Below are 26523 nucleotides of genomic sequence, written 5' to 3'. Positions count from 1 at the left end.
ACACTGGACCTGAGTATAGGACGTTAAACACATCTTTTCTGCATCTAATGCATGAGCTGTAAACTGTAAACTGCTTTTTAAAAATGAACTTCTACACTTTGGGGTAAGAGAAATGACGAATGGAAGATGTGGATGGAAGTCAAACTTTTCCCTTTTCATTCCAGCTTTGACCAGGAGCCACAGACCACAGGACATGGTAAACTGTGGGACCACACACATACACGAGTGCTACACAATCAAGCAATGATTTTCATTATGCTGCATAAACCCAACAACAGCACTGACTTATGCTCTTCATCACAGTTTTCTGTCATCAATAGAAGCTACTGGTAACATGTTCATGCAACGAAACCAAAGATAACTGCTAATGCACAAAAAGATCATACATATGCCCAAAAGCACACATATGAAGAGAACTTGGTGCAGCATTCTAACAAAGAGCTCACACTGATCCATGACTGCCGGCAGCTGAAAATACCAGACAGGCAGAAGCTCATTCCCTTTCTTCACACTTACCTGAAACACTGCGGTGGCCATCCCTCCTCTTTGGTTTGTTCTTGACAGACTGTGTTTCAGTGCTGCATCGTTCTTCTTTCCCTCACTCCCCCCCCACCCCCCCCCCCCCCCACCAACCACACTGTACAGCAGAAGGGTTGGCTAAAACTAAATCAACTCACTGTTATCCTGGTGCAGAGAGAGAGAGAGGGAAGGATAAGGAGAGAGGGAGAGGCAGAGAGATAGGGAGAAGGAGAGAGCTGTCTGTGTGTGTGTACTAAAGCCTTCAGCGCAATAGATCTGACAAGTGTCACTTAGTATGAGGTCAGAAAATGTTGACGTGCAGCAAGAAAAAACAAATCCTAACATCCAACAACTGGAGACGACGCAGTGCAGGACTCAGTCAAAGTCTGCCCAACTCTAGAGTAGTTTCCCCTTCTTCCTTTCACTGCGTTATTCTCCTCCCTCTTGTTCCAACTGTTTTTAACCCTCCTCCCTAATGTGGAGACATATGAGTAACAAAAAGGAAGGAAAAAAATAGTGAGCAGAAGTTCCCAGGGAGATCAGGAGGGTCGAGGGGTATGGGGGCGGATGGGACATGAGCTCAGGGAAACACGCTTTTGTTTTACTGTCCTGTCCTTACTCGCACACACACACGCACACACACAAACACACATGAACACAAACAAACACACACGTACACACACACAGACACACGCAAACACACACACATGCACACACACACGCACACACAGGCGCACACACAACACACACAGGCGCACACACACACACGCACACACACAGGCACACACACACACGCACACAGGCACACACATGTACACACACACACACATGCATACACAGGCGCACACACACACACACACACACACACACACACATGCACACACACACACGCACACACAGGCGCACACACAACACACACAGGCGCGCACACACACACACACACAGGCACACACACACGCACACAGGCACCCACATGTACACACACACACACATGCATACACAGGCGCACACACACACACGCAGGCACACACACAAGCACACACATGTACACACACACACACACATGCATACGCAGGCGCGCACACACACACACACACACACACATGTACACACACACACATGCATACGCAGGCGCACACACACACACGCACACACCTGCACACACACATGCACACACAGGCGCACACACACACAGACAGGCGCACACACACGCACACACACAGGCGCACACACCTGCACACACACATGCACACACAGGCGCACACACACACAGACAGGCGCACACACCCGCACACACACACACACGCACACACGCATGCGCACACACACACGCACACACACACACACACACACACACACACACACAGTGCAAAGCCTAATTATTTTACAATTGCAACCAGAAGGTTCTATGAATGAATCCATTCACTCGTAGTCACAGTGTCAACAACAGCGTATGCTCTACATTCACCTTAGATGCTCCTTCAAGAAAAACTCATTTGAATTCCATGTACTGTAGCATTACAATAGTAACCAGTAGCAGAGAATAAGTGCAGAGGATTGTATGACATATTAATCAGTCAATCTTCTTCACATCACTCAACTTTAGGGAAATAATTCTTTATTATGTGGATTTTTGATGTAAAATAGATAGTCACATAGTCACCACTCTCTTATTACTGTGATGTTGTTGGAAGAGTTTCACACATTGCATTGTGGGATGTAGAGTTCTGTAGATGGATGCATAGAAGTTGAGGGAAATTTGAAAACCTCAAGCTCTATTTTTACTTTTAAACACAAACTCAAGAGACATTTAGTATGCTCGTATACATATTTGTGATGTCTATCTTTTTATTGATTTATTTTCTTTCTATTTTTCACCTTGTATGTGTAATGTCACTTCTTAATTTTCAACCTTAAGGAAAATTGTTAAGCATACGTGTACTTGTTAACTGGGATCGACCACTATTTTTAGTATGAATGTAATGTATTATATAGGGCAGGCCACACCCCTTTTTTTCTGTTTGTTATGGCCCCCTAGCATAAGCTTTAGGTAGCTTCTTTGGGGACCAGTTCACATGCATGGATGCTTCTGTATTTGTCTCAAATGTCCAATATATATATGTATGTGAATAAAAATCATTCATTTAAAAAATTTAAAAAAAAGTATTTTTGGTAACACTTTTCTTGAAGTTTTATATATAAGGCTGACATCACGCTGTCATTAGCATGAAGTGTTGTTTAGGACCCTAACCCTTCGTTACCCTAACCCAGGGGTCTGAAACCTTTACTCTCAATGGAGCCGTTTTGCCTCATCTCACCTGGATTAAAGTCCTACCGGAGCCAAAAAAAAACCTTCACAATGAAGACAACACAGTGTATAAAATTCTACACAGTTAAAATAATATTGAATAATTTTATGAGTTCAGGGTTTTGAAAGGTTACAAAAAATAACTTGAATTTGATAACACATGATTATGTTGGTCAATACATGTTAATTCCTATTTTACATAACACATAAAGCATGCATATTAAGGTGGCATGTTGGCAATTAAATACGTCTTTCCCCACACAAATACAATCTCTATTTTCTTCTAGAAGCATGAGCTTGAGCTTAGCCACAGGTGCAGGGAAAGTGGATGGTCTGTAGATGTTGTAGGAGTTGAAGTAGGAAGGTGGCGGAGTTATTGCACAATGTGATTTATTTTTAGGTTAACCAATTGTTTTATCAAAATTTTATTTGACGTTAATGTCAATAATCATCAACACCCTCTGTAAGAAAAAACAATTCATTATTTCATTATTTTTTTTTTTAAAGTTGCCATTGCAAAAGATTTAAAGAGCCACAGGTTGCAGACCCCTGCCCTAACCCCAATCTAACCCCACTAGATCCCTCCACCCAACCCAGGGGTCTGCAACCTTTACTCTCAAAGGAGCCATTTTGCCGAATCTCGCCTGGATTAAAGTCCTTTTGGAGCTAAAAAAAAAAAAAAAAAAACCTTCTCAATGAAGTCAATACAGTGTATAAAATTCTATAAAATATTGAATAATTTTATGACTTAATGGATTTGAACGACTACAAAAATAACTTGAATTTTAAAGTTAGCCACAGGTGCAGGAAAGTTGATGTCAGTAGAGGTTGCAGGAGGTGAAGTAGGAAGGTGGCAGAGTTATTGCACAATGTGATTTATTTTTAGGTTAACCAATTGTTTTATCATAATTTTATTTGAAGTTAATGTCATTAATCATCAATTCATTATTTTTAATATTTTTTAAAGCTACAGGGAGCCATTGCAAAAGAGTCAAAGAGCCACATGAGGCTCCAGAGCCGCAGGTTGCAGACCACTGACCAAACCCAAAAAATGCCAACAAAGTTCCTAAGATGTCATAATTCAGCAAACAACACTTAATGACAGCCTTCATGACACCTTATCCATGCTAATGACAGCGTAATGTCAGTCTTACTGTATGTATAAAAGTGTATCACACATTTTGTCCTAAGAATGTTATATTTGTAAATAGTGTTAAAAAAAAATGTGTATATGTATTTATATAGTGTATAAATGGCGACTGTAAATACATGTAAACAAATGTCCATTTATTAATGCAGACATGTATCATGTGACTGCCTTGTTCAATCAAGCACACAACAAAAACAGGTGTGCCGAATGCTACATTCCATGTCTGATGAAGAGCGTCCAGCCCAAAACGTCCCGTTTTTTGGCGTAATGCAGACTTTTTTTCATTGCATCTGTTGGCTTTTTTGATCCAGCACACTGCTTTCAAAGGAATGTGCATGTTTTTTTTTGATTGTGTTTACATTCTAGTCTCACAGATCCTACATACTGCAGCTTTAACAATAACAAGTTTTCAGAAGTGCTGAACGATGACATGCCTGTAGCAGAGTAACATGGGGACATGCACTTTAATGGAAGGTGGCTTTGCAACACCCTTTGTTTTGTATAAAGTTCATTAGATCAAAAATATTTCCAGAGGTATTTGTTCTACAGTAACCTTTTCTTTTTTAAAAACGATATTTTAGTAAAGCATCACACTTGCATTAACTACAGAGGTACGATACACAGTGTTCACAAAAACACCTTCAAATGTAAAATCAGAGAAAAGGGGTTGGTTATGAATTCTAAAGAAAATGTCTTTGGCCATGTCTGTGGCTCTCATGCACCTACAGTATGTGTGGCATCCTAAATTGCATCCACAGACTCATTGACTATTAGAAGGTATGAGACAAAGAAACATGACTTAAAATTGTTGGCTCCAAAATGTGCACACATTTGGGATGATGGCCCAACATGGAAAGAACAGTTAATGTCTTTGATGTTGTGTGGAAATAATTACATGGAGGGTGCTTTTAAAAGCAACACCTTTAACCTAAGTCATGTTCACCAGATGTTTTCTCAGAAAGCATTATTTAATTCACTATTAATGACAAGGGGCCAGGAAGGAAGGGAGGGCTACCAGAGAGGCGACATGTGGTTTACGGTAACTAAACAACATGCTTGCTCTGGGAGAGACACATTTTAAGCTCAACTGTGGGAACTGGGAAATCCCTGTCTGTGTTCCTTCATGTGACCATGAATGACTACACATGTTGAAGGATGACAACACTAACTGTAATGTCGGTTACAAAAGATCAAAAGTTGCCTCACGGTGTGCATGGAATTAAGACATTTTGGGAAAGTCATCAGTCTAGTTTATTTCCTGTGTCTAAAATGTTATTACATACACATACAGTTGATGTCCATAATCTTACATCTGTAACTACCAAAGATAAGCTTATGATAACCAAGGTTTTCTAATGAATGCTGACCACTTTGGTAGGACAATACTTGTTTACTCATTTCTTTATCTAGATATCGGACATTCTCATAACCACAGTGATCGTTCCTTTATTTCCTATACACTGCGCGGTGCTGGAGCCTTTCCCAGTTGAATATGTCACGCCTACAAAAAATCTACCGGACAGTTTTTTTTTAATTGTAGGAGGAATAGAAATTCATGGAGAAAACTATATCATGGTCAGGGAGAACATGCAAACTCTCAAGAAGAATGGCACTAGTGTGTAGATGTAAGCTCTGTGCCGTTTGCTGAAGGGCAAAGAAGCCTGTAACCAATAAACTCCAGCAGAATTTGACCTTTTCGTCTAAAAACCGAGCAGCTCCATGGAGAGAATGACGGTCCTCGCGCTCAGGTTCTGATTGCTTGTGATTGAGAGTGAAAAAAAACGCTGAGTACGGAAAAACAGAGTAGAAAGTGAGGGAAAGTGTTTTAAAACGACGCTGCTTAAATGAACAAAGAACATTGAGTGAGTCAGACACATCAGGTATGCGTTTCTCTGCATTGATTCAGCAGTCACGAAGACGTACTGGTGAAGAACCTAATTAAGATGTTGCCTTTGGGGGGATTTTGGAAGAAAAACTTTCCTGAAAAGGCTGAAACAGTCAGAGTAGAGACACAAGTGGGCAGTGAGGATCATAGTTGCTTCTGTATGCACACTTCCCAATTGTTCGCTTCACTTAGTCGCTCCACTGCTGCCTCCTTCACGCGCTTGGCCACTTTTTAACATTCCTTCCACAGTCATGATTACTTCATCATGTAAAATGCTGGGCGTTCCTGTTTGTTTTCTCTGCTGTTTCTATGCACATACCGCTACTATGCAGTTCCTACAGGCATGGCCATTAGCCACAGCTCCTCGTGTGAGACATTTGTTCCTGCAGGGGAACACGCAGAGATGACAGATGTTTGTTTTCAACCACAGGTCAGTGTCACAGACCTGAAATCCTAACATGAACATGAACTTTAAGATCAGCTCTGATTATGAGCTCAAAGAATATCAGTTTGCTTTGTTCAGAGGAACAAAGAGAGAACATTTTGATTCATACCTTTAATAGGTATGATAATGCAATCCAGTGTATTCATTTTAAATTCATTTCTTATTGTCTTTTTCCGCAATGTAATACGTAGTGTACATTCTAAAATCTAAAGATGAACTTTATCCATTAGGTCAGAGGTGGCCACAAGAATGTGTTTGTTTGCTCTAAGCGTTTATTAAGCATTAATACTAGTGACCAATCTGAGCATTAACACAGGAAAGAACACACATTTCTTATAGTAATTATGTGTTTTTCTGTCATTCTGTGTATGTTTGTTGTTGTCTTGCTTGTTATGACTGCATTTTGTGCCTTTCTGTTTCCTGTCCTTTTGTGTATTTTTCCTGTAAAACCTATGTTTTTTTGGAGTCATATTATGTATGTATGTTGTCGTTTTGTGTTATTTGCAGTAATGTTTGCGTATTTCTATTGTTGTTTTGCTCGTTTGTTAGTATTGTGGGTTTGCATAGTCATTTTTTGTGTTTTTCATGTCTTATTGTGTACTTTTGTTGTCTTTTCTGTAATTTTGTACATTTTTTTGAGACATTATGTGTATTTTTGTTGTCGTTTTGCACTATTTGGAGTAATTTTGTGAACAACTGCTGTCATTTAGTTAATTTTTATAGTAATTTTGTGTCTTTCTGTCATTCTGTGTATGTTTTCTGTTGTCTTGCTTGTTACGATTGCCTTTTGTTCATTTATGTTGTCCATTTGTGTATTTTACCTGTAAAATGTTATGTATGTTATTGTTTTGTGTTATTTGGAGTAATTTTTGTGTACTTCTGTTTTCGTTTTGATTGTTTGTTAGTACTGTAGGTTTGTAAATTCATTTTTGTGTTTTTCCTGTCTTTTTGTGTACTTTTGTTATCATTTTCTGTAATTTTGCATATTTTTTTGAGTCATTGTGTGTGTTTTTGTTGTCGTTTGGTGTTATTTGGAGTAATTTTGTGTATAACTGTTGTCGTTTTGTTAATTTTAGTTGTGGTTTTGAAGTATTTTCTGTATTTTTCTTGTCTTTCACTGTATTTTGCTGCAATGTATTCTTGCTTATTTTTTAATGTGTTTCGCGCGTTTCCTTTGGTGGCCGCATAAAATTAGGCCGAGGGCCGCATGTGGCTATTTAATCAACAAATCTTTCGAGTCATGCCCCTGGGTCATTGACTAATTTATTGTACCCTAAGCTTAGGACATCTCTGTTAATGACTATAACTATAATAAAATAACTGTTTGTCTTATATACACTATAAAGTATTTGGTCACACCTGTTACATATAAAATCAAGCATCTAACCATGAAGTATCTATTGCAAACCATTAAAGAATGATAATAATAAAATAAAATAAATAAATAAACAAAACAATGACTTTGGAAGATCAAGAAATGGTTTGGTGAGTTTGCAGTTTCCAGTACACCTTTGGGAGGTACTGGAATGCAGATTACAACCAGGCTTCATAAATGCTCTATTCAATGAATGGGTAAAACCTTTCACAGAAACCCTTATAAACATCTTAGAGGAACCCTTTCAAAAAGAGTAGAAGCTGGTGTAGCTGCAAAAAAGGGAACAACTCTTTATTAAATTATATGTCCATTATATTGTCATTGCAATTTCCATTGTTGAAATACTCCAGTATATTGGCATATAACATACAGCAACATTAATGTCAATAAAAGTTCATGTTAGTGGAGTTTTTGTCAAGGTGGCAAAAAATAAATAGTTTTAATTTAGTCTCATGAACTAAATTCCCTAAAACAGTTTAATCTGTCAGATTTTATTACATGCAGACACAAAATGTGAAAATGGAAATATAAAATCTGAATATAAATATAAAATATATATTTTTTAAAACATCCCACTTTCACATTATTGTTTTGCAACGTGTTTGGTCTTGTGACTGCTAATTCAATTAGCTGCATAGCTTCTAGCCTTCTGCATTTGATCATAGCAGGAGCTGCTTTAATAGAAACACGGTACAAGCTGAGGGAATTCTCTCATTATGACCCCACCCTGTCCAATTTGTCTTTGCTGCAGCAACGGGGCTCTGACGGGACTTATTGCATGTTTCCACAACAAAGGAGTGGCCCCTTTTTATCACTCTCACCACAATCTGTAGCGTTTCTCACTCTCTGTTTTGGGTGCCACCGCATGGAAAAGGAAGGAAGTTGTTAAAGCTACCGGTGAGATCCTGTACAGTGCAGAAACTGATGAGTGAGAAAGAGGCAGAAGAAAAGAGGATCTTAGGATTTCTATTTTAATAGGAATATCAAAAAGGGCGACCGTGGCTCACGTGGTAGAGGGGTCGTCCTCTGGCCGAGAAGTTGGGGTTCGATCCCAGTCTATACCTGTCGTGTTGTGCAATTCACTGAACCCTAAATCCTGATTTAAGGTTCTGCATAAAATCCATGGCTGTAGGCACAGACCCGCACCCCCAACCACCTGTCAAGGTGACACATTGACGGGTAGTCAGCTAGGGCTGTGATTGGTCAGCTACAAACCTCAGCCCCGGTCACTGCCTTTTCCAGTCGCACCACCATGTTTCAACTTTTTGTGGAGCAATACGAGAGTTGTTTCTACAATTTCTCCCAGTGGATGGCAGCTCAATGGCAATGGCTCAACGGACCAATGGCAGCTCAGTCCTATTGGTGTGTGAATGGGTGAATGAGCTGATATGTAAAGCGCTTTGAGACTACTTCAGTGTAGGGATAAAGCATGATATAAATCAAGTCCATTTACCATTTACCAAAAATGTTCTACAAAATGTTTAAATGGATGTGGTGTTTAATGCACAGTAAACCTATAGGGCATGTGTAAAACATGCGCTAACTTGACATCACTTGAAAGCACATGTTGGAGTTGATCTACTAATAATCAACTTACAGTGTTTGTCTCTAATGCAGGGATGTTTAATCAGAAGAAATGGGGTAAAATAGAGCAACATTACTGCACCAATAATATCCAAGCCATCAATGACAGATATCAGTCACCGCAGGATCGCAACTCGTTTTTCTGTTAAACATTGTAAGATTATTATTATTATTTTTATAAATATCAGTGTTAATTTGTGGGTGTATTCTTGTGATATATGCAGGGGGAAAAAGCGATGAGTTTCAATTATTTTAAATATTTGGCTGGACTTTGATATCTACAACTGAATTATTTATTATTGTTATTATTTATCTATTTGTACAGTGATGAATGCTTTGTTTCTGATTTTAACTTTTTTCAGCTGTCCTTTTCAAGAGAGGTTAAAGTATGGCTTTTAGAAAAGCAGAAATGCACTCACCTCCAATTGTATGAATGAGATTTATTCACAAATAATTTTTGCTGTATTATTGACTTGTATTACTGAGGTGAATTCTAACTGGAAGTTGTGTTGTATATGTTAGTGATCTTAAAATTATCATAATTTTATTTATTATTTAACCAGTAGAAAGTACATAACTTGCACTGTATATATTGCATCTTGACCCCTCTCCACCAAGGACTACAGATAGAAAGAGTCTGGTACAAACATCTCTGTTTATAACATAAAATCCCATGACGAGGGCATGCAGATGCCCAAGCTGCCGCAGCTTTACTTGCAAACCGCTTTACGAGGATGCTATGGCTTCTTTGTAAAGCTGTGTGAGCACCGGCTTCACGAGGAAGCACCTCAGGGTGTGCTGGTGCTCAGGTGGTGACTGATGGGGGTATGTAAATGTAGCTGGGAAACCGAGTTCCCAGCTACACGTACGCTTGCTATGCTTTACGTTACATTGCGCACCCGCCTTACATCACTGAGACAAATAGACTGGACGACTGACATAAGGGTTCACTCTGTTCATTTCACTATGGAACAAACACTTTCAGGTGCTGAGATCAATGCAAAGAGTGAATCCTCGTATCATCCAGCCTTGTTAGAGACAGGAGACCAGGAAAACAAACATGCAAGTACATGGTATATGGATTTTCTTTATCATGCGATTAATTGATTTAGTCATCATAGGCCCATGCCTATTTTGTAGAGTATCCAACTCATCATTGAGAACCATTGCAAAAATAGAAGTTTAACCTCTAACTATTGTATAAAGCAGCAATTCTCAACTGCTGGATCAAAACAGGTGGTCAAATATCAACAAATACGTTGGACTTGTCTTTTATTTTGAAATAAACTTTTCTTTTGACAGGCATGCTGTGAAATGCATGTTGTGCAAGAAAATATATAGATTTAGGTTTTAAAAAAGATTGTTGGTTGAATTCTAAAAAAAACTGGGTCGCGATTTAATTACCATTGCAAAATGTGGGTCCCAGATAGAGACCAGTTGAGAACCCCTGGTATAAAGCATGTGAGGAGAGTGTTCTATGCCTAATAAAAACATTTAGCATAACAATGTTAAAACCAATGTAAACGTATCAATCAACAAAACAAAGTGCATGAACATGGTGTGCTCAGTTGGACGGACCTAACAGATCACACACAACAATTGTGAAACAGAAGCCCACAGTGAAAACCAGCACAGAAAACATGTGGTCTGCACATCTTGGAAACATTGATTCTGAGAATTTTTGGAGCTACAACAAAAGGGGTTATTTGACATCTTCGGAATGAACAAACATGGAGTGAAAGATGGAAGGTGTTTCTTTGTGTTTGCTTTCTCAGACCACTTTCCTCATTACCAGTGGAAGTTGGTGGTTTCCTTCAAAACACACACATGCACGCACACGTACACACACACGCACTAAAATAAACCAAAAACTACACACTAAATATGTAACAGACAATTCATTAAATTCAATGAAATTATTTATGAAAGCTAAACTAAAGCCAACATGTACTTAAATTGATACCTAAACACTATTCAAAACACTCATCAGTGCTTCAAATGTAGTTGCAATGAGACAGAGCTTCAAATAATGCATACAAAGTATGTCTTTAAAGTGAATTTAATGTGAGCAGCCCAGCAGCTCTTAAGCGGTTGGAGGTTTTAATTTTCTTAATGCTTCCACAGCAGGTTAGCGGGACATTCCCAGACATCCTGCCTCTGTAGTGTTTTATATAAGGCTGTAAAGTGGTTACAAAGTAAAACAAATATTCAAGGAAGTTCAGAAAAAAACAACCCCAGTTTAGGAAGTTTTGGACAAATAATTGTCTACCTGATCATTTAGCACAATATTGTACTTATTATGAAATGCAGGTTTTGAATAAACTGACTATAAAGACAATAAAATATTAAAAATAGAAGAATGCCAACTAAAATGCCTTCATTTTTACATTCAATGTAAAGAAGAAATCAAACACGAACAACACAAACACATTTACAATGCAATTTATGATATGTATATGCTATAATTATATATACCATATACTACGGAAGCCTTGAAAACCGCTGTAATCAAACCTCTCCTTAAAAAACCAACCCTTGATCCAAGTGACTTGTCCAATTGTAGGCCAATATCCAATCTTCCTTTGGTTTCCAAAATTCTTGAAAAAAATAATTGCAGGTCAACTACGTGATCATCTACATAGGAACAATTCATACGAGAGCTTTCAGTCTGGCTTTAGAGCCCATCACAGCACAGAGACTGTCTTAGTAAAAGTAACCAATGATCTCCTCTTAGCCTCAGACAGAGGGTTCTGGTGCTCTTAGATCTCAGTGCAGCCTTTGATACAGTGGATCATTATTTTTTGCTGCAGAGATTGGAAAGTGTTTTTGGGATTAAAGAGACAGTGCTGGGTTGGTTTACCTATCAGACAGAACCCACTTCGTTCATGTTAATAATCTCTCCTCAGCGCATGCCAGAGTTTATCATGGAGTTCCACAAGGTTCAGTTTTAGGACCAATACTCTTTACATTATATACAGTCTGCTTCCACTAGGTAACATTATCAGAGAACATAATATACATTTCCATTGCTATGCAGATGATACACAACTCTATTTGTCAATGAAATAAGTTGAAACAAATCAGTTATTAAAACTCCAGGCTTGTCTTAAAGATATCACATCCTGGATGAGCTGTAACTTTCTCCTTCTTAACCAGGATAAAACAGAAGTGATATTATTTGGTCTAAAACACCCCAGAGATAAATTAAATTATCAGAGCAAATAGTGTCTCTGGATGGCATTACTCTATCACCACAGTAAAAAACTTTGATCTTATCTTTGATACTGACCTATTCTTTAACTCTCATATTAAGCAAATCTCAAGGACAGCCTTCTTCCACCTCTGTAATATCTCTAAACTCAGGAACATCTTGGCCCAGAGTGATGCTGAAAAACGAATCCATGCATTTGTTACATCTAGACTAGATTATAGTAACTCCCTACTTTCAGGATGTCCCAATAACTTACTAAAAAGTCTCCAGTTAAATCAGAATGCTGCAGCTAGAATACTAACAGGTACTAACAGGAGAGAGCATATTTCTCCAGTATTGGCTTCCTTTCATTGGCTTCCTGTAAAATCAAGAATAGAGTTTAAAATCATCCTGTTAGCCTACAAAGCTCTACATGATCAAGCCCCTGTATATCTTAGAGACCTGTTGGTGGCCTATTGTCCGGGAAGAACACTCCGTTCTCAGTTTGCTGGTCTACTACTAAAGTGTTTAGAAACAGAACAGGAGGCAGAGCGTTCAGCTACAAGGCTCCTCGCCTTTGGAACCAGCTCCCAGTCTTAGTACGGGAGGCTGCTACCCTCCTCCAGGCCCTTATCTCTCTTTTCTGTTTCAGGTTCTTGAAGCTGGAGTTGACAGTTCCTGATCTATGGTTCACAACTCAACTAGTCTGGGACACTGATATTCTATCTCTCCATCCTGTTCTGTTCCTCCTTCTGTCCACTAACCTCAACCAGTTGATGCAGATGGCTGCCACCTCTGAACCTGGTTTTGCTTGAGATTTCTTCCTGTTAAAAGGGAGTTTTCTTCCCACTGTTGCTAAAGGCTTGCTAATGAGAATCTTGTTGGGTTTTTTCCTTCTTATTATGAATTCTATATTTTGATAGCGCTTTGAGATGAGTTTGCTGTAATTTGCGCTATATAAATAAAGTTGAATTGAATTGAATATTGCATTCACTTGAAAAAAAAAATCCTATTTTTGAATCATTTGATTTTTTGGTGTGTTTTTTCTGGCTATTTTTTTCATGTTTTTTGGACTTTTTTTCTTCTTCTTTTTTTCATGCTAATTTTTTTCTGTTTTTTGTTCACATTTTTTGTTTTATTTTTAGGACCATTTTTTTCTGTTTTTCATGCTAATTTTTATCCCTGTTTTTCAAATAATTTCTTTTCTGAGCTTAGAGGGCTTTTGAACAGATGTATTTATTTCTTTATTGAGAGCAAACACGGCCTGCTTGTTTAATTTGCTAAAAATGTACTTTGAACTTGGTTTAAGACAGTGGGAGATAGTTCTTTAAGCCTTATTGATGGCATTACAATTTATCTATCGACTTTACACAGGCACCTGAGGAATCTGCGGTTGTTCAGAAGGAAAGCCCATTCAGATCTGTGGGACATGCTGTAGCAACGTTTCTCCAGAATCAGTTGGACAGATATGGCACGTTCCATGGATATAAAATGATGCATTTGAAGTGCATTAAGGCTGGCAACGTGGTCACTCAAGATACAATCAGGAGACTGCTGAAAATACTGGATCCGCACGGTGTGCACTAGGTGAGGCGCTGGAATCCAGGCCCAAACTTCATGTGGCATGTAGATTGTTATGATAAACTTAAACCGTACGAGATCTGCATCAATGGTGCAATAGACAAATGGTGATATGGCTACATGCTAAGTTGACAAACAGTGATCCACATTACTTGACCCGGAATGGGTAGAGAGTTGAAGCGTGCAGCAAGGAATCGTCATAGGATGGATGTTCTTGCAGGATTTAGCATTAAAAAAAAACAGTAAGAAAAAAGATACTCAGAAAAACTGAAAGAAATTACTCTGAAAAACCCCAAAACCAAACCAAAAAACATTATTATTCAGAAAAAACTGGGGGGGGGGGGGGGGGGGGTTCAAGTGAATGCAATATGCTTCCGTAATGTAGCTTTGCTTATTTAAGATGTCAGGTGTAATGATTGTCAGGAGGGGTGATGGAGGTGGACCCGATTACAAGGAAAGAAGGAGGAGGACAGTACATTTTAAATCCAAAAAGTTAAAAGAAAGTATGCATCATCATTTGGAAAATCTGAGTGGAAACAGCAGGAATCCTAATCCCACAGACAGAGGCAGGGAAACTGTGTTTGTTCGTGTGTGTGTCTGTGTCCGTGTTGTGGTGCAGGCTGAAGTACACAGAATCGAATGCCTCTCATTCAATAACTATTTTTCCTTTTTCACTTTCATAAGAATAGCTGCAAGCTGCAATTGAATTGAGGTTGAGTGAGGCGGGCACGCAGCTCGGCACCAAAAAGTGCAGTGGTTGTTCTTGTGAGATGGCTGAATGAGCCCTTCTCTAGATGTATTTTACTAAACCACACCCACGAATGATGAGGATAATGTGATCAACAGAATGAAGTGGGTGCAATCCTGAGAGAAATAGGGAGAACAAACCTTCCGACCACATCTTGAATCATTGAACAAAATTGGCCCCAGAATGTGCAGTTTACTACACTACCAAAAGAACACCCAGAGTCTTGCAATCTGGTAAGAAATACTTGTAGCTGTTTTAAAAAAGATTTACTGTGTAATTTAACCAACACACACACACACACACACACACACACACACACACACACACACACGACTACTTAATTGCAAATCTGACAGCATTGATCCCAATTAATTGCATCTTGTGAAATTTTAAACATTTATTAACTGAAAATTGTAGCATATGAACAATGCGGACTTTAAAAAGCTTGACTTTGTTAAAGGCCAGTCTGTTATGATCAAAAGAATTACTTATTTAAATTAAATAAAACACCCAAGATAGTAAACAATTTTTAATTCAGTATCAATATGAAAGAACTGCAAAAAAATGCACCTTGAACATTTAAATCTGTTTAAACAAACTATTGCTCTTTTACTTTCAGCTGCTGAGGCACAGCAGTCTGTCCACATTACCAAAGAAAGAGCAGCTCTTTTTTCTATATTATTAATATTAATAATAATTATGTAATCATTATAATAATAATTGTACCTACAAAAGGTGTACCAATAAATAGGTGTACAAAACCTCTAAATATATGTCTTGTTTGTGCCTCTGAACAACAGAGAATATATATATATGCAAGATTTTGAGTAATTGGTGGCAAATGCATCCAGTTTCCAGTTGCAGGCGGATCTATTTCTGTCATCACGTAAAAGTGAAATTCTTCTGACAGGATTTTGCACATATTTCACAACCATCAGTAAGTAAACATAAGTGAATGTGGGAAGCACATTTTGAGACCATTTGTTTGCCGTCGCTAGGTTAACTACAGGCCACGTATCAATGTTATCACAGAGGAGAGATTTATGATGCTAGTGTGTGCTTGGTAGAACAGTCTTTGCTCAGAATCATCAACCAGAGGGATTGGATTGGATCGTCTACCAAAATGTTTTGAGATGCTTTGATTGTCAACATTTAGCATCACCAATGGCAAATGGTGAAGAGGAAAGATATTTGGCAGGATTTTTGGAAAAAGAATTTAAGGAAAAAGTACCCTGTAATCTCACAGGCTGGACTAAATGTTGATAGAGATCAGCATTGACCCTGGTCACTCCCATGTTTTTCATCTTAGGCCTGTTCGCAAATTGCTTCCTGCCAAAGCTAAGGCATTTTTAGCAGAGATGTTTGGAAAAAAGAAATGAAGCTGTGATTTTTAGTAGATGTAAGACTGTACATTTGCACAGCACAACATACACATTATCAAACAGTATGAACCCAACACTTGGATTACAGTATTTACTGGTATTGAAAAAAGTGATTACTAAATACTGAAGGGTAAAAGACCTACACATAACCATGTAAGTTTGGTTGAGATGTGGAGAAAGCAAACAGGGCAATGGATGTTCTTTATTTGAGATGTGGTTCACTCAGGCAACACGTTTTAAAGCCTTATATTGTATAGACCTAACTATTAAACATTTCATCATTGCTCTCTTTAGCATTAAAGAACGAGCCAATACAGTTTACATTTTACTGTCAAAATATTTTCAGTGGTGTAGCTCTTCTTATTTAAATCCCAAATTGCTGCATTCGTACTAATATGTGACACGCCATGTCAAATCCAGAAACAAGTCGGTATGAAAGGAATGGAGAAAAAGGACAAAAACTTCTTTCTGAGAAAACAGTGTTTTCTTTTTTTTTTGCAAAATCTGAGAGTTCTATAGAAAGATAGAGGTTTTAAAACCCTAAACATTGTCTTTGAAAAAGGCTTATTTTCCAGCAAATCGGAATCTGTGTTTGGGGTTGTGTAATTCCAACAGCTAATTACCACACCAGCTTTCATTGGCATTACAAACAATTGCTTTTGTTATTGGTTTGTGCCAATAAACTGCACGTTGAAGTAAAAAACATAGCTACTTAAGCATCCTCAGAGCTTACATTCCCGGGCGCACCGCCACGTAGTAGCTTCCATTAAATTCCGACATGTCCCATGATTCTTAGCACTTCTCTGTAGTCCTTGTACTCCTGGGACGTGTTTTAAAGGTATCTGTACTGTCCTAGCTCGACTGACAATCTCTCCTCTAAGCTCGTGTCCATCTCTCTTGCTCTGTTTCACCAGGAGGGTGAAATCATACCTCTCAAGTTTTGGATTTGCAAATATGAGAATTCTTCTGGCGCCCGCTACAAGCCGTCCCACCCACCCAACCAAGTTCCAGTATCCCTTATATTTTAAGAAAAGTGTACAGGAAATCTAAAATAGACACTTGTCAACCACTTATTAAATACAGTTAGGTGAGTAGAATCTGGTAGGCATTGAAATGCTGTGAACATTCCTACTCGTCGTGGGCAATATGGACCAAAACTCATATCGCAATATATTTTCTCCAAATGGTGATATACAATATAAATCTTGAATTTAATTTCAAATAAAGTCTGACAAGAAAGACAATTCTGGGTTAAATTTGCTGATGCAAAATGCCACCCAGGGACATTTATTAGCAAACAGCTGCACAATTTGTGCCACTTTTGGCTCTGTCACCTGTAAGGGACAGCACGTGTGAATGAGTTCTGTGGTGTAGCTTGTTATGGGGAAGGTCTGGGTTAGACTGCACTCAGGAATCCATCTAACTGAGCTTTACATTCTGTTCTGAGAAGTAAAAGCAGCGACTCCTAAAATTAGTATTTTGATACAAAATAAGCGATAAAGTATATATTAATATATATATATATATATATATATATATATATATATATATATATATATATATATATATATATATATCGATATATGCGATATTATAGTTTTCTATATCACCAAAACAGACACCAACTTTGCAGAGAAATCCTCGCGGTAGTAAAATCTGAGCTTTGCATTTAATTGGCCTGGTGCACTCTGAGTATGTTTGAGCCTTTAGAGTCCAACAAACACTACTTCAGGAGTGTGTTTATATTATAATAAGTTAAATCTGTGTTATCTCAAACTCAATTCTTTGCTTTATGTTTTTTTGCTGAAAAACTGAAAGTACTGTCACATGCAGGTCATCTACAGAGACCGTCACTTCTAACATCCCACAGGTATCAGTTTGAGCTCAGTCTAAACTAACTGTGTAACGAGATGTTAATGTAACCCTGAGCACGTGTGGATTCACTGCAAATAACCCAACTTCCTCCCACAGTCAAAACACACATGAAATATTGCAGTTCCGTTGAAGTGTAGCCTCTTTTCTCATTCTCAATACTTCTGCATGTTTGCATGTTTTAATTTTGGTATGATTTCAAGATTTCATCATCTCTTTCTGATATTTCACTTTTAATCATGTACATTTACCCTGTAAAAATACATTTACCTTGCCTTTTACCTAAAACCAGATTCTAATCAGGTAGTAAGTGATATTTTGATACTTCTTAATCCACTTTCATATACAAGTTCTATTAAACTTAATTTCCAATCACCTTAGGTTGTGTCCATCTGATTAAAAATAAAGTGGGAGGATTTCTAGTTATTTTAAATGTTGCTTTGCTTATCTGAGTCATTTTTCTTTGGTCCTGTCTGTCTGCCCTGGCAATTAGTGTGAGTAAAATACCGAATTGGCAAGCCTGGCAACAGGATCTATTTCAATAATGAATAAAAGATGAAAAGTGTGCACATATCGTAGGTGTACATGAATGCATGTAAAATCTGCAAATTTCTGTTTCTAAAAAAACCTGTAAGAGCTTCAGCCTGCCTGTGTTTTCCTCCCCAATTCTTGTTCTTGTTTTTCTGCAGTGACATGAAACCCACAACGGCTCCATCCAGAGGTCTCTTATTTTTAGATCCAGAAAGACGCACAACTTCATCCAATGTAAACATCTTCTGGTACAAAGAGCACTTGTTTAGACATTCTTGAGATTTTCTAAGAAGAATATAAACTCCTCCCACTCAAACATCAGCATATATAGACACATGCAAACACGTCTAAAAAGAAAGCTCTTTCTACATAAGATGTAATATTTCACATGCACTTTTAAGGGCAGCACCTCTCTTTAGATCTGCTAGTACAGTGCCCGTCAGAAGTATGTATTCATATAGTGGGAGGAGCTAAGGTTGAGTTGTCAATTATGGCCAAATGAGTATGTGTTTGAAGATTGGATGTACAAAGAGGTGTATATACTCTGTACTCTGTAGTGTTATAAAGGGGTGTATTTGCGGGTGCAAAGTAAAATAGCGTGTGCATTTTCCCTGGTTTAATTCTATGGGACATGCACATGATAAATGTTTGTTGCTTTTTTGCTAATTTTTTTTTTTTTTTTCGTTTGATGTATTTTTCTTTAATGTATGTTTTGTGGAGTCATTATGTGTATTTTTGTTTCTTTCTGTTGTCTTTTTGTGCATTTTTTTGTATAATATACATATATATGTGATTCTTGAGTCATTTTGTGTATTTTTGTATATTCTATGGTATAGTTTTGTGCATTTCTATTGTCATTTTGTGTATTTTTTTGTATAAATATTTAGTTTTGTGTATTTTGACTCATTTTCATATATTTGTTGTGGTTTGGTGTATTTTTCTGTAATGTATGTTTTTTGGAGCCTTTTTGTGTGTTTTTGGAGCCTTTTTGTATAATTTTGTGCATTTCTGTTGTCTGTTCTGTTGTGACACCAAATAAGACGAAATCAATGCATGCACACACTCAACCTATGCGAAAGCAGTCAAAAAAGTTTCAGGTCGAACAGACACCGCGTCGGGGAGAAATTCGCTCCACAAACACACACGCATGCACACTCACGCACGCTGAACTTCCTTGATTTCTTAGAGAGATTACAACATTGCTTCTCTTATTGTAGTCTTCAGTGTGAATGTTAGCATGTTGCACTTACCTTGACTTCACATTTCTTGTGGCAAGAAATTCGGCACACTGAGGAAAAAAGAGAAAATAAAATTACTGTCACGGTACATGAAAATCTTCAGGGCATTATGTTGGTTGCGGTGCAGTATGATTCATGGTATTGGGCAGCTGTCCAAAAGACATGTAAAGCAAAGGGTTCACTCAGAGTCCCCTGTGTTTGTCCTGTGGTTAAAGACAAACATCATAGATGGTTAGCAGTCTAATGGCACCCATGTGGCAAACATAACTACAGTGTAAGACATCATCCAAAACTGGATGATCAAGTATTATTATTCTTTTGACCAGAATGTTTAAATACATTGGAGTATAGGTATATCGCTCAAGTTATACTTGCAGAAGTGATACTATTCAAAACAAAATACAGTTTATTATATTTGTATTGGAGTAGTATCTTTGAGTAAACACATACTAGGGCCAACTGTTCCATACCATGCTAAAGCCTGAATGCCTCTTCTCCCCCACTATCCTGAACTCACACTATCCTCAGTATTACTGAACTCAGGCATTCAATCCTCCAACACATACTGTACGTCATCACAGATAACTAAGATTTTCATTGTGTCATGTCCAGTTGCTACTCGATATTGTTCTCTGACAAATTTGTATCAAACACTCGAGCTCTTAGTCAGAATAATGAACTCTTTGACGCCACCATTGCTATTGCTGTCGTGGCGTACATAACCGTGCATTTACTCGCATGACCAAACGTACCATAATAAAGTACAATTCCCCAAACCATGCCGGCAAAGCTGTAGTACTCTAGCACAGGGGTACGCGTACCCCGAGGGGTACGTGAGCACATTGCAGGGGGTACGTGGAAAAATTAGGAATTCATTTCCAAGATAATAAAACATTCTCAGTCATTTGATAAGTCCGTCAATAAAATGGCATGTGTGCGCTATGACTTGTTTTTAAAGTTTAAATGCCTGTTTAAAGGGGACATATTCAAAGAAGCTCCTTTAGTGGCAAATGTCATAAAAGTTATATATAACACAGACAGGTTAATTATTTGATTTGTATTCATTTATTTATTTACATTACTTATTATTTCTATTTATTCTTATTTTTTTCTAATTTCAACTTTATTATTTTTCTTTAACAACAAAGTAATCATATAATATTAGTATTAATATTACAGTATTAATAATACAAACTTTTAATATAATATTATTTCAAATATTTATCATTTTTATTGCCTTAAAGGCAACATAATTTTATGTTTAATTTGAGTTAAATAAGAAGATAATGCCTGAATATTAATTATTCAATTTATGAAGATGAAATCTAATGACTTGCGTTGAATGTTCAGTTGTTTTATGTTCTACTTTTGGAGAATCATGAACATGTATGAGTGAGGGGCTACTACTCATGGTATGACAAAAAGGCTCAAGGGGTACACAAGACAAGAAAGGTTGGGAACCACTGCTCTAGCATGGTACAGTTGGACTCACACAAGCAAAATAATTAAGCTTCTATGTGGGAATCGTGCTTTGACATGGCACAGATTTTCTAGTGTGTCGACCCTGAGTTAAGACAACTAAACGAGACTTGAACTTCAGCTTAAACAAGTTTCACCTCTCAACCAAGACGTTTCTTCAGTTCTGGATGGCTGAGAACCTTCACAGGACTTGTTCTTTAGGTCTTGTTAAGAGAGCTTCTACTTTAATATCTTTTTACCACTATCTAAAGCCATGTTTTTTAATCTCCTTTAGAGTTGGTCACTGTAAATACAACGTAAGGTTGAAACTAATCAAACTAATGCACCCTACCAGGTTCTCCGCTGTGGAGCAAACTTCGCTGATGGTCTCTGTAGAAGAGAGTCCTAGGTGTGGGAGAGTAAAAATGTTCCCTCATCCCTGTTTATGTTAAAGCTCAGTTTCCTGATCTCGATGGCTAGCTACGCTAATTGCTAATGTTGGTACTAGCTCACTAGCGTTCATTTTGACCACACATTTTGATTTAGTTTTAGTTATAGTCTTTTGACTTAAATGCAACTTTTAGTCAAAAATCTGTCATCAGGATTATTTAAATTATAGTCTTGTTTTAGTAAACTAAATGCAAATAAGATTTTAGTCGACTAAAACATAAAGCATATGATTTTTAAAAGCATCATTTATCAACCTGATATGGGACGGTATTAAGGCTTGTCCCTCTTTCAGTTCAACAAAAGTAGCATTGATTGAATACCTTCCAAAAAAAAACTTAGTTATGATTAGATTTCATTCCATTTGTACATTATAGTTTTGTTTTTTTCATTAGTCGACAAAATTATCAATATATTTTGATATAGGGTTTTTTATGTTTTGTTTTTACATGCAGTTGTTGTCACTTAAAAATATATATATGGCAAAAACTGTGATGAATATTTTTAGTCAACAAGATTAACACTGGCTCACACTCTGTACCAATAAATGCCATAGCCACAGCTGTAGAAAACCAGCTGCTGCCTCTGTCTCCGTTCATTATCAGTGACAACACCTCTGTGCAACACTGCGTTTAATAAAAGCCATAGGGCTACAGTTAAAATGTTCTTTTCTGAGTAGTTCAGTGGTGCTAACATGCTAGCTCTTAGCTTGAAGACTGGAGTTTGACGCAGATATTTTATGCTTCATATGAACTATTGATATTTGTTGAGTCAAGCGAACTACTACAATATGTTGTTTTTTTTCCTCTTTCAAAAACAAATCAGAATTTTCTATCATACCAGGAGAATAATTAAATCATGCTATAGGCTACTCCATAGGCACGTCACCAGTGAAACAATTCTTTAACATTATTAGTATAGGCCTACAGCACAGGACAAATCAGATATAAAAAAATGAATGCATACCGGAAGAAAACCTAGTATTTTAGTGATAAACTGAAGGGACTTGATTCACCTAAAGAAAGAAAGTGAGATGACAATACAATTACAGCATTTCTATTTAGGCACCCACAGGGCTATATTTGCACTCAGGGAAGTGACATTTAAAATGTCTTCTGACTTCCTAATTAGAGGCCTCCCAATGTGGGTGGCACCGAAAAAAAAAAAAAAAATCCTACTCGTATGGCAAAAAATATGTCAGTTCCCAAAAGTTGCACTGCATTACTAAAAATAATCCATAAATCCATGAAACACCAAACATAAAGAAACATGTTTGCAACATTATGCAGTAAATGTATACAGAATAACTCTAAACACACTAAGGTGTGTACAGTTTTAAACAAGGATTAAAACCAGATTGTATCCAAGATTGACACTTCAACTAGCACAGCTGTCTGTAACCAGACTAGAACATGGAGCTTAGTTATTAAAGGCACACCGTGGACTTTCTGACCTAAAGAGTTATTTTAAATGATTCCTCAGGCCAATACATAGTACTTGACAGTATCAATGCTCCTAGCGGGGCTTCCCTCTTGAAATACCGACTATGTAAGTTTGGAGGAGACGGACCGTCTTTCACCAGGTCATGTGACCTGAAGAATGCCTGGAGAACGTTTCACTTTACGGCAGTCATGTGACCACAGGCTCTGATTTATACAGTTCCCACGTGGCGTCACAACATACGGGCATTTCCGACCCAGCGTCATTGCTGTGTGCAGCTGTAACGAGTTAGCCTCTGTTTACAGCCAAAAGAGCACAATATGGTAGTTTTGTGTTGAGTTAATGGCACACTAATCGCCGTGATAGTTCGGTTAATTCTTTAGTAAGGGAAGTTGGCAAGTCAGATCCATAATTTCGGGATAAGGATTGGCTCTCAGGGCTGGGGTGCGAAGCGGGGCTTGCAATGCAGCTACAGTCTTTGGGCTGGAGGAGCAGGAGACCCGGTGCTCGGCCCGCCTCACCTCGTCGGTGGCGCTTCCCCCCTACTCCCTGGCCTTGCCGCCGTTGTTGGCCCCCTTCGCCGTGGGGTCGGAGGGGACGGGTGACCCAGCATGTACGAGGTCACCCGTATGCCCCGACCCCGGCCGCCGTGCTTACCCTCGGCGAAGGGGGCCGACGACTCCGGTGAGGCCAGGGAGTGGGGGGGAGCGCCACCGATGCAGTGAGGAAGGCCGAACGGCGGGGAGAGGAGGGCGGTGGTGGTGGCTGCTCCTCCAGCCCAGAGACTGTGGCCACGGTGCGAGCCCATCCCTTAGAGCCAATCCTTATTGAAGTTACAGGTCAACTACTGTCTGCATACACAATCAAAAGACAAAGGGAGGCTGGCCCGACTGACTGTTATTTTTTGCAACAGTGCTGTGGTGCTTGTGGCCACTGGAAAGTTACCGGTCTAGAGCCCCTAGTGGCCAAACGTTACACAGTGTGCCTTTAAAGTCATGACTAGCTTCCAATATAATTACACCATTTATAATTTAATCGTACAATGCCAACATTAGCGTGACATCAACAATATCTTTGTCAACACTTGATGAGTGTAAGGATCAGTAAGGCTTACCTCTTAAACTACAACCACAAGAAAGTGGAGTGCTGCTGATTGGTGAGTTGCATGTTTTCCTACAAAAAGGCGTGTGTATTCGTCATTAACCAAACAATGTACTGGTTTGATGGATGGATGGATTAATCCAATGAATACTTGTTAAACACACAGCACTGAAAAGTTGTCAGTCGATAAGATAAAGACAAGTATAAACACAAGGAGGCCTCCACGTTTGGTCTTTTGGTGAACTACTGAGTACATTCGTCACATGGAAACCTTGAGGCCAAGAGAATGAAAACATCCTGAGTTCTTTGCTGGACCACAGTAAAGCCACGTGCCCGCCCGACAGGACGATGTCCAGCATTGCTCACAGCACCAAAGACACCCCCCAAGAAGAAGCAGTCCACAGAGAGATGGGAAGGAATGGGACTTCCATATTGGGTGTGAGAGTGTGGAGCCAAGAGAGCTCAGAGTAAGCTTTACCTTGTTAGGAAGAATAAACAGAAGTGATCCTGGTGGAAGGAGGGGAAGAAGAAGGAGTGCAGCAGCACTGTGATGATGAGGAATGGAAGATAAGGAGCAACGAAGAGATGACAGAGTTTATGAGTTCTGAGGGAAGTGTACAGGGTGGTGGGAGGGTGTGGGTAGGTATGAAGTTCTGTCAGAGGCTGTTGAATTTCCTTCCCTCTGCTCTTTTGGAACAACTGCTAATGTCCCCATGCAGGAAGGGCTGGACCGCCATCCAACATCCAACACAATCAAAGGACAGGCGGGCCTGGAGAATTTCCTCTTCCTCCTCCCCCAGACGCTCTCCATCCCTCATTCTTTGCACTACTCTTATTTTCCCAAGCACGTGAGCAAACACGTGAATATAGAGAGTAGCTACTTCTACAGGATTTAACTACAGGCTGTGCAGACACAGAATAACTGAGTGAAATTAGGACCTTTCAACAACACAACTTAACTAGAGATCAGACCAATGGGCAGGCCTGACTTAACATTTCTCCACTGCAATGATTCTGAATGCAGATACCACAGCACACCTTCAAGAGTCTGGTGGAGTCTATATTAACTACTGTAAGCTTAGTTTTGGACTGAATTTAAAGCCATAATAGCCATCTCATTAGTGTATAAAGTGTACTGTGAATGTGTGTACTAAGGTTAGGTATTAATTCTCAGGGTAACACTTTACTTGACATTTTATACATAAAGGCTGACATTAAGCTGTCATTATTATGACATGACACCTGTCATTAGCATGAATAAGGTGTCATGAAGGCTGTCATTAAGTGTCGTTTGTAACCCTAACCCTACCTAACCACACTAGATCCCTCCACCTAACTACAAAAATGGCAACATAGCTCCAAAGGTGTCATTATTTGGCAAAAGGTGTCATAATTTAGCGAACAACACTTAATGACAGGTAATGTCAGCCTTATGGATAAAACTTAAGTAAAGTGTTACCGTTCTTAATGTAACTTTTTTCTAATGTTTGCAGTGATCAGTTCAATCTTCCTATTTTTTTCTATATTAAAATAAGGTAGGTAGGAGCCAAATTTCCCCCACAGGAATAAATGATCATGTTTGGGATGAATGTGGTGCTTGTTTGAGTCTATACTTAGTTAAGTAATAAAGGTCTGACCCTAGTTCCTGTCTTTGGTTTTATTTTGGGTGTATAGTTTCCTTGCAGGGACAATTTGAGTTATTTTTTACAGACAGGGTTCTGTAATAAAATGAGTTTAGTTTATTATGGTAAGTTTGGGTTTCAGTATGTCTTGGGAGTTACCTTGAGAGCTAAAATATGTATTTTCTGAAATGTATTAATCTTCAGTGTTAAATGGTGCAGGGGGAAGGGGTGTTGTTTTATTTATTCATTTTAAAATGGTGCAATATGTATTAAAAAATATTTTCATGTAAATAGATTGGATTGTAGCCAGCTTTTAACAGAATGCTTGAACATGAAATGGTTGTTCTGTTTTTGCTGCTCTGTCTGCATGCTGATGTGTTTTGGTCAGTCTTGTTTTGTTCATTTTGTTCTTTCGGTTTGTACTTTGTTATTGCTTTCTTTCACTGAGCATATACTTGTGTTTGGATAGTTCACCAACTTGCCCGCTCTTGTTCTTTGCACCTTCCACCTTCCCTTCCTTCAACCCCACCACTACCGCAATTGTTGGTACTGACAAATAGTTTCATCATATCTCAGAATAAGTTCAAGGTTCAGTCTTTGTATTTCACTCACTAATTCCTTAATAATGATGTTTGCTACTCTCTAAA

The 26523-nt window shown here is 38.4% G+C and overlaps 1 protein-coding gene across 14 annotated transcripts in view; it reads right to left on the bottom strand.

Annotated features, from left to right (window-relative positions):
* The window catches only part of tns1b (tensin 1b), a 248990-nt gene that overhangs the window by 126327 nt on the left and 96140 nt on the right, over window positions 1-26523 (bottom strand). For 13 of the 14 annotated variants that reach the window (XM_028436798.1, XM_028436793.1, XM_028436791.1 and 10 more), the window contains one exon: window positions 19821-19858. In XM_028436798.1, the coding sequence (XP_028292599.1) occupies window positions 19821-19858 (38 nt within the window). Of the gene's footprint in view, window positions 1-516; window positions 616-19820; window positions 19859-26523 lie in introns of those variants that run through there. The other variant, XM_028436802.1, reaches the window with a different exon arrangement.

Source organism: Gouania willdenowi, chromosome 21 (assembly GCF_900634775.1).
Source record: "Gouania willdenowi chromosome 21, fGouWil2.1, whole genome shotgun sequence".
Taxonomy (NCBI): Eukaryota; Metazoa; Chordata; class Actinopteri; order Blenniiformes; family Gobiesocidae; genus Gouania; species Gouania willdenowi.
This window is presented reverse-complemented; position numbering and strand designations above follow the sequence as displayed.